General features: G+C 41.5%; 1 protein-coding gene across 1 annotated transcript in view; it reads left to right on the top strand.

Annotated features, from left to right (window-relative positions):
- Positions 1-880: 880 nt before the first annotated feature.
- LOC116056313 (membrane progestin receptor beta-like) overlaps positions 881-10,000 on the top strand; it is an 11,085-nt gene continuing 1,965 nt past the window's right edge. Inside the window, exons 1-4 of the mRNA XM_035999163.1 lie at positions 881-944; positions 1,422-1,720; positions 2,802-2,914; positions 4,369-4,525. Of these exons, the coding sequence (XP_035855056.1) occupies positions 899-944; positions 1,422-1,720; positions 2,802-2,914; positions 4,369-4,525 (615 nt within the window). The 5' untranslated portion in view covers positions 881-898. The remainder of the gene's footprint in view (positions 945-1,421; positions 1,721-2,801; positions 2,915-4,368; positions 4,526-10,000) is intronic.

Genomic DNA, 10,000 nt, shown 5'->3' on the forward strand with positions numbered 1-10,000 from the left:
ACTGACAATAAAAACAGATCCTGTGAACGCAAGTGATACGTCCCTGCAGACCTCGGGAGGATGTAAGCGTTCAGATAAGGAGGAAGTAGTCCTAATACTGCTTTATAAATAAAAAGATGCCAGTGCATCCAACGCCTGATTGAGAGGGAGAACCACTCGACCCGAGAGTACAGCAGACAGTGATGAGTATGAGATTTTAAATTTGTGATGAATCTTAAGGGTCTTAAGTCTGTGTGTGTGTGTGTCAGTGTGTGTGTCTGTGTGCGTATGTGTGTGTTAGTGTGTGTATGTGTGTTTGTGTGTGTGTCTGTGTGTGTCAGTGTGTTCTTGTTTAACAATATTTGTGGGGTCCAAAAACCGGGAGTCCAGTGTAATTGTGGGGTCCCGACAGCCTTGTGGGGCCAAAATGCTGGACCCCACAAGTTTAAAGGTCTGTTTGAGGGTTAAGACTTGGTTTTAGGATTAGGGTTAGAATTAGGTTATGGTTAGGGTGAGGGTAAGGGTTAAGGTTAGGCATTTAGTGGTGATGGTTAAGGTTAGGGTAAGGGGCTAGGGAATGCATTATGTCAATGACGGGTCCCCACAAAGATAGTGAGACGCACTATGTGTCCGTCAGTGTGTGTCAGTGTGTGTTAGTGTGTGTCAGTGTGTGTGTGTGTGTGTGTGTGTGTGTGTGTGTGTGTGTGTGTGTGTGTGTGTGTGTCTGTGTGTCAGCAGTGTGTGGAGTCTCATGACATCCGAAATCCTCTGCAGAGAAAAAACTCATTCAGGCTGAAATCAGATCTAATTAGCTAAAACAAGAGCACACTGTAGACGTTAGACGTGTGTGTGTGTGTGTGTGTGTGTGTGTGTGTGTGTGTGTGTGTGTGTGTGTGTGTGGCTCTCGCTGACTGACTGGATGAAGAGCAGTGTAGTCCCGACACACACGGACCTGAACACCTCAGGTAAGTTTGTTTCCTTTTTGACAAAACTCAGTGGGCCAAAATTTATTATGAACCTAAACTGAAATGGTGGGCCGAATCTAAACCTGCGAGAGGCCCGATTTGGCCCACGGGCCTTAAGTTTGACAAAAAACTGTCTCTATCAGTGTTTGGTTGTTGCCAACACAGCTGTGGATGTTTTGACGCTCTCATTCTCTCAACTTTTCAATGATTATTTGGTTTTACTTAGTTTTTGTTGCTTATTCACCCAAAATTAGTGTTGATTTTCTCACAGTTTTTTGTCACATTTTCATACTTTTTGTTGTTTTTCTCAACGCTTTTGACGCGTTTTAACAGGATTTTTTTCACAGTTTTTTTTTTACATTTTTTTCCGAAAAAACCCAGTTAGTATAGTGGCCAGTAAACATGTCCTTGGATTGAAAAGAAAACCTTGCTGTTGAGCCCTGAATGTGTGAAACCTCGTCTTCTAAAACGTTTCAGCTTCGTCCAGAACCAACCGAGGATCTTCTCCCATGATGCCTCGGGTGTCTCTCTCCGCTCCCTCGCTGTTCCTCGCCGCCCTCCCCTCCCTCCCCCCCACCGTCCGAGACGTTGACGTCCCCCCTCTGTTCCGGGAGCGCTTCATCCTGTCCGGGTACCGCCCCCCGGGGTTGCCGTGGCGATGCTACGTCCTCAGTCTCTTCCAGATCCACAACGAGACGCTCAGCGTGTGGAGCCACCTGCTTGCCGCCGTCTGCGTGGCGCTCAGGTTCACCGTGTTCACCGCCCTGCATGGAGGGGTACTGGTACCCTAATTATAATATTGTCATTATTACATAACACAGAGGGGTACTGGTACCCTAATTATAATATTATCATTATTACATAACACAGAGGGGTACTGGTACCCTAATCATAATATTATTATCATTATTACATAACATGGAGGGGTACTGGTACCCTAATTATATTATTATCATTATTACATAACATGGAGGGGTACTGGTACCCTAATTATAATATTGTCTTTATTACATAACACAGAGGGGTACTGGTACCCTAATTATAATATTATCATTATTACATAACACAGAGGGGTACTGATTACTTACTTACTTTTTACTTTTTTGACTCTTCTGTCATTTCAACATTTTTGTAGCTTTTTTTAAACGTTTTTGTTAATTTTTTCCCCGACTTTTTCGTTGGTTTTTATCAACTTTTTTTTTTTTTTTTTTTTTAACCCTTTTTCATTGATTTGAGTTCTAAATCTTTTTTTTTTTTTTTTTTTTTTTTTGCTGCTTTTTCTAACTATTTTCTACTCATTAGGCCTGCCGGCACCCCTGGCGATGGTCCCGGGAGAGTAACTATAACAACCCAGTCTGAATGATTTGATGTGAACGAGCTGTTGGCCAATCAGGAGTTGATTTGGTGTTTGATGCTTTTGGCCTTATTTTCGACATTTTTAATATTTCATTTGACATTTTTGATGCATTTTGAAGAAAAAAAATTCAATGCTTTCTTCTGCGTTTTTTTGATGCTCTTGAAGTTTTTTAAATGTTTTTCAAACTTTTTTTTCAAACTTTTTTTTTCAAACTTTTTTTTCAAACTTTTTTTTCAAACTTTTTTTAAACGCTTTCATTAGAAAAAAACTATTTGCATAGCGGCCAGTAAAAAAGTTTTGATGTTTTTTTAAATGTATTTTTTTTTTCTATTTTCAAACTTTTTTCAAAACTTTTTTTCCTAAGTAAAAAAAAAACTGTGTTTGTTTTTTCCACTTACCTGACCGGACAAGGTACAGAAACCGTTAAGGTTGAGCCGGGTGAAGCGCTGTGGCCCGCTACTGTTGTTGGAGTTTGACGTCCTGACCTTTGACCTCCGCAGGGGATTCTGGGTTTTCGGCTGCAGGGTCCTGAAGGCCAGGGGTTTTCTGTGGACGTGTCCTCGCTACCACTGGTCCTCTACGCTTTCTCTGCCGTCACATACCTGAGCTGCAGGTGAGCCAAGACAAAGATTTACACGTTAATATTTAATATTTTGATATGATGAGATGTCAGGCTTTGTCCATCAACTTCCTCTCTCTGTGTGTTGCCGTTCTCAAACGTCAAAAGTGACGTGAATAGTTCAGATTCTCGCCGCGTCCGGAGCTTAGACGATGTGTTAGACGATCATTGGTTTAAAGAAATGCAAACAACCCAAAGCATTTTTTTCTCCTATCCCAGAATGCATCTGGGGTGTAGCCAGACCTTACTATACAGCAATCCGGCGCCGGATATCAAGCTTTATCCTGTAAACGCACAGCAGTGACATAATAGCATTTCATTGAGTTGTCACTTGTCCAGCGACATGATGATTCATTAAGAGTTAAGAGGGTTTGATGAATGTAAAGATCAGTTCAGACCAAAGAATCACAACGAGATGAAACTGTTTTAGATCGTTGCAAAGAAAAGTTGCAGCGGTCTGAACCGGCCCGTCTCAGCTCGACTCAAACCAGCTGATGGTGTCGCTGCGACTCAGCTGGTGGAGTCTCCAGAGGCTGGTTTTAGAACGTAAGAGACGTCTCCTGTTTCAACAGCCAATAGAGAAGTCAGCTAGTCGAGACTCCAGAGGCTGGTTTTAGAACGTAAGAGACGTCTCCTGTTTCAACAGCCAATAGAGAAGTCAGCTGGTCGAGTCTCCAGAGGCTGGTTTTAGAACGTAAGAGACGTCTCCTGTTTCAACAGCCAATAGAGAAGTCAGCTGGTGGAGTCTCCAGAGGCTGGTTTTAGAACGTAAGAGACGTCTCCTGTTTCAACAGCCAATAGACTCAGCTGGTCGAGTCAGCTACAAACTATAGAAATAAAATGATCTATAATCCATTTTATTTTAATGTTACAAACTGTCAGCTGATGGAAATAGCAGAGTTTTAGCTGTAGCAAGCATCTCAATATCACTACCCACATTCATATTTAGACGCAACAAATCAGCTACAAAAAAGCCTGAAAGTCTGAAGTTAGGACGGAAGTACAAAGAGTTGTTGCTATGGAGATGATCCACCGTCTCCTCTCCTCTCATTGGTGTGAACTGGCAGCTTTCAGAATGCTGCAGACCGACGTTGCGTTGCAAGAAGTTGCAAGTTTTAATCCAACTCGTCGCGAATCTTTGGTCTAAACTGGACTTAAAACTACGCATAGTTAGCCATAGCTAACTATGCGTAGTTTCTGTCGCCCCCATGAGGAATCCCAAGTAATGTCAATAAAACATAGCGTATAAATATAGCATAACAAAGCGTCCACACGATACAAGCCTTCCGTGATCGCGCACAACAAAATTGGATTTGGACACGCCCTAAACGCACCAGCGCCAGGCACTTCACGCCGTGCACTTAGATCGTTAAAATAGGGCCCTAAAGCTTTGAGTCTAATGTTCTCTGTTTTATCTTGAACTAATGATCTTTGGTTGCGTGTTGCAGTGCTGCGGCTCACCTGCTGCAGTCCCACTCGGAGACGGCTCACTACTCGCTGTTCTTCCTAGACTACGTGGGCGTGGCCATCTACCAGTACGGCTGCGCTCTGGCTCTGTGCCTGTACAGCTCCGACACCACCTGGACGCAAAGCATGCTGGGACAGGTCTGTTAACGCGTCCTACATCCATCCTCAGCCAAACAGTTCAGATCGTTGACTGTAAAAAATTAGTGGACGAAGCTTCCGGGTGTGAGAAGTAGGGCTGGGCAATATATCGATTTGTTTTGTTTTGTTTATTATTTCAGGACAATGCACATTTGATGAACATATACAGAAGTACAAGTAAAAAGTGCCAGATTATAGCCCAAAGGCTAATTTCCATCTGTAGTCCATTACAATAAAAAGAACAATAAATACACAGCAGCAACATTTGCTATATCAAACTAGGTAAAGCAGGACAAAAGAGAAGAAAAACAGGATAACACATTAATAGATGTTAAAACAGAAAGAAAACTAAACAATTCATTAGTAAGTGTTAAAACGGAGACACGATTCACCAATACGCTCTACTGGGCTGATACGGTACAGCATGCAGTCAGAGGTGGATGCACAATTGGTTAGCTCTGAGCCACACCTTTACCTGGCTCTTAAAGGTGGCCAGAGTGGGACATTCCCTTATAGTTCGGGGTAGTGTGTTCCATAATGCACTACCTTTAATAGATAGTGCATTATGGCTAAAAGAGGTTTTTTTAAAAGGAACCTCACAGTCCTTGTTTACAACAGCTCTAGTAATCCGAGTCTGTCTGTATTTAATAAACTGTTGAAGTGGTGGTGGCGCCAAGCCATGTAGTACTTTATAAATTAAGCATATTGAGGAAAATTTACAGAAATTATCAGAACTTAATAAGTTGTATTTTTCTAAGATCTTGCAATGATGATAAGAATAAGGTTTTTTATCTAGAGTTATATTATATTGATATCGTGATACGAGACTAGATATCGTCTTAGATTTTAGATATTGTAATATCGTAAATGGCTTAAGTTTAGTCTTTTCCTGGTTTTAAAGGCTGCATTACAGTAAAGTGGTGTCATTTTCTGTGTTACCAGACTCTTCTAGCTCTTCTATTATTTTTACCTTTACCCACTTAGTCATTATATCTACATTACCGAAGATTATTTATCAAAAATATTATTGTGAAGTTATTTTGTTAAAGCACCAATTGTTGCCACAATATTGGCATTGAGGTATTAGGACAAGAATATCACGATATCTGATTTTCTCCATATCGCCCAGCCCAAGTGAGAAGTTTATTATTATTATTTTCAAACGCGACATAAACTTAAAGTGTCGGAAAAAAAATACTGTGTAAAGCGTTGTTTCGATCGATAGTAAGAACTACAGTTAGAGTGAAAATCAAAAAAAGCTTTAGGCGTTTCTTTCCCTGCTTTTGTCGACGTTATTGACACTTTTCAACGTTTTTTGGTGCCTCTTTGAAGTGTTTTTTTACTTTTATTGGTGCCTTTACGGACGTTTTGGTCCACGTTATTAACCCTTTAGGCGCCGGGTATTATTTTTAAAAATACTAGATTTTGACACCTAAATTTCAGAAGGCTCTGGCTTGAAAGTGGTTTGAGATAGAGACAAAGTGTAAATGAGACAAATATTGAGAATGACCTAACGTTTATCTCGGGAGTAAATTTTCCCATCTAATTTGCATATTATGACGTCATACAGTGGCAGCCATATTGGATTATGTAATTTCCATGAAATACCTGATATTTTAGAAGAGAGTTTAACTTATTTCATCAGATTTACCGCCCTCCATCCATTTGTTATGTTGTCCACATATCAAATGAACAGGGAAAAAGTAAATTGTAAGCCAAGAGTCGTAAACTAGAACTATTACTACACCACAAAACTCATGTAAACAGTAGGTGTTATTTAGTTTTTTTTTACCCACCACCACGCTAATGGAGGACACTTTTTCTTTTCTTTTTTTCTTCTTTTTTCTTCTCTTCTTCATTATTATCATTATTATTATACAGTACAGAGACAATATGAACAATATTGAGACCCCCCCCCCCACCCAACCACAAAGCCTAACAAATGGACAGGAAAACTGTATATGGTAAAACCAAGAGTTCAAAATTATGACTACTGTGCCATATAGTAGCATATACATGTAAACAGAAAGCTGTTCATGTGCAGCCTGGACGTGGAGTAGTGTGTGTGTCTCCTCTCTGCTCGCTGCGCGAGGCTACTGAGACACTGACCGCCTGTGAGGGCTTTTGGACGGGGGAGGGGCTCACGGCAGCACCCGCTGCTCGTATAACTTTTTCTCGGAGAAAACAGCAGTTTGATTCAGTACCGCGTCGTGTCCCTAATTATTTTGTGTAAGAGTGAAGAAACATTTACATTTATACCCCGCTCTGTAAGCCAGGGCAAGAACGGCGCTGCATACGTGATTCAATGCAGGCTGGACGCGGAGCGCTGTGTGTCTCCTCTCTGCTCGCTGCGCGAGGCTACTGAGAGACTGACCGCCTGTGAGGGCTTTTGGACGGGGGAGGGGCTCACGGTAGCACCCGCTCCTCGTTGAGCACATAACTGCTGAGTAATACGTGCTTTCACGAGTCTCCAAACACCACAGAAGTCTCCAATAACACCAGAAAAGTCGCTAGTCGCTTTTGACAAAAAAAGTCACGTTTGGATGGGATTTTCTCAAACATTTTGCATTGAAGCATGACGTATTTCTGAGCTAAGGTCTAAGTACGGGATGTCTGCCAACTAGTGGAGGGGAGTATGAATGACATATAACACTCTATTCAGAGAATTTTTTTGCGACTTTGGCGCTTAAAGGGTTAACACTAAAAACTACAGTTAGAGTGAAAATCAAAAAAAGCAACAAAAACCACATCAAAAACGTCCAGCGTCTGTTATTTTTACAGTCTGTCGGAGCCCGTCCGAACTAATTTGGGGCCCTCGGCAAGACTTCAGCTGTTTTGTCGCTTAGTCGGACAGGTTGGTCGGTCCCTTTTTTTTCAATGTTTTTGACGTTTTTCTCAACTTTTTTCTCATTTTTTTGTTCCAACAATTTTTCATTGTGTTTGTTCCGACGTGCCTTTGACGTCTTTGTCCTTTCTTTTGACAGTTTTTTTATTTTGACGAGTGGTTTTAACTGTTTTCTATCCCGTTCTTAATTTTTTTTGATGTTTTTATTTTTTTAGCTTTCTTTTTTTTAAGATTATTTTTGGGGAATTTTCTGCCTTTATTTTGACAGGACAGCTGAAGACATGAAAGGGGAGAGAGAGGGGGGGAATGACATGCAGCAAAGGGCTGCAGGTCGGAGTCGAACCCGCGGCCCGCTGCGTCAAGGAGCAAACCTCTATATATGGGTGCCCGCTCTACCAACTGAGCCATTTTTTCACTTTCTTTACTCATTTAGACAGCCGGCGCCCCTAGCGTTTGCCTGTACTGCCCCGGGCCGGCCCTGGGGCAAGTTCAATCTCCAAACGGTGTGCACCATAATGCTACGGTTTCCTTGTTGAATGACATGTTTCCTCTAAACGGTGTGCAACGGCTTAGAGTTATGTTTTCTCTGGTTTATTGGCTGTGTCCCAGGTGATGGCCAATCAGCAGAGACGTGTCTGTAAACACGTGGTAATAAAGAGGCAGAGCGAACACAACAGGGTGTTCAACGCACCCCCGTTTCAGTTTAAAGCAACACTATGTAACTTTTCCCGCTTCGGTCCCCCTACAGGTTGGAAGTGGAATTGTCCATTACATTACATTATGCAAATTTGCTAGATCGAGTAGCGGATCTGTTGTTCGAATGAGACATAATAAGACATTACGACAGCGGTAATGGACAATTCCGCTTTCAACCTGTAGGGGGACCGAAGAGGAAAAGTGCTCTACTGTTGCTTTAAAAAAAAACGTTTTGTCGGGGCTGAACGTGGCCCTGTGTGTGTTTCAGACGTAATAATGATGAAGCCTGTTCTCATGAACCTTTCGTTCAAAAAGCTACGAAAACATAAGCACTGTAATTCGTAAGCATACCATGTTTTTTTTTTTGGCGGTATGCACCAGATTGACGGCCGTTGTGTAAAAACGCGACTAGCTGCGTCAGTCGCTTCCTAAAGAGTTTGGCCCGGGAAATGCGTGTTCCTTAAGAGCGTTTTAACCCTCATGTTGTCCTTGGGTCAAAAATTTGGATTTCTTTCAACCAAATTGCCCAAAAATACCACTGATGGTTCCATACACAAAACAGGCTGTGATTATCCATCGACATATGTTCTTCTGATCGTGTTTTTGTTGTTTTTTTATCAGTATTAGGTATAATTTAATATAAATGAGGTTTATGAATTCAGAAAATTGTTGAAAAAAGTGACAAATGTTCATTTTCCATAAATAGGTGTAGAACTATAGTGGTAATTAGTTGGAATGAAATTGGCTAAGAAGATCTCACACAAAATTGAGTGATAATTTATATTTTATACTTTATGAACAGGCAAAACAGACAGAGGACAACACAAGGGTTAATCCAAACCCCCATCTTTTTCCTAATGTTAACTTTCATTGCGGCAAAACGCTCATATGTTTTGAATAAAATTTAACCGTAATTGCTGCCGAAACGAGCGGCAGCTCACGGTGCTCTGTACCCGGCTCAAAGTCACCTATTCTCGGCTAAACACATCTGTGGGTACGCGATCTGTGCTTGCATGCACAAGATGTTTATCATTATCATCTGCGCACATCAGATGATAATCCTATTACCAGTGTTGGGAACGTTACTTTAAAAAAGTAATTAGTTATAGTTACTCACTACTTGTTCCAAAAAGTAACTGAGTTAGTAACTGAATTACTCTGTAATAAAAGTATCGGTGTTTTTGGTCACTAGCTTTGTAGATGCGTGTGTCGTTGTGAGATGCTTCATTAAATTAGAGTTGCTTACAACAGATGTTGACAAAGTCTTCTCTCCTGGACATAATGTACACATTACATGCACGTTCTCGCCTTTGACCACAATGAATTTGAAGTAGTGCTTATATCTCCACCTTGAAAACACCAACTTTTCATCAGATTGCTCCTGACTCGGCAACTTTGTTTAGCTGTTGTGTGTGTGTGTGTGTGTGTGTGTGTGTGTGTGTGTGTGTGTGTGTGTGTGTTTGTGGCGCGTGTGCTGGCATGTGTGTAAAAACACTGGCTCTGATTGGCTACCATGAAACATGACTCTGCCTTAGCCAATCATAATCGCTTACCTCGTTATTAACCCACCTCCTCACTAGCTGTGAGCCAGGGGTGCGTTCGGATTACACAGTTTATTCAATCAATGCATAGTAACGCACCGCATTTAACGTCCAGTAACGTTAACGGCGTTGTAACGACGGGAAAAGTAATTAGTTAGATTACCCCGTTACTGAAAAAATAACGTTGTTACCTAACGCCGTTCTTTTAAACGGTGTTATTCCAAACATTGCCTATTACGAGACTGCACGGTCTGTTCCACGCTTGCGCACCTTTGCACCGTGGGAATTTCATGGGGAGTGTGGAGGAAACTGAAGGTTTGCAGTGACAGAAAGATTCAGACTTCATTCCACATGGAACCAAAATGGTGTATGTTCATGTAACGTGTAACAACT

Source organism: Sander lucioperca, chromosome 3, assembly GCF_008315115.2.
Source record: "Sander lucioperca isolate FBNREF2018 chromosome 3, SLUC_FBN_1.2, whole genome shotgun sequence".
Classification (NCBI taxonomy): Eukaryota; Metazoa; Chordata; class Actinopteri; order Perciformes; family Percidae; genus Sander; species Sander lucioperca.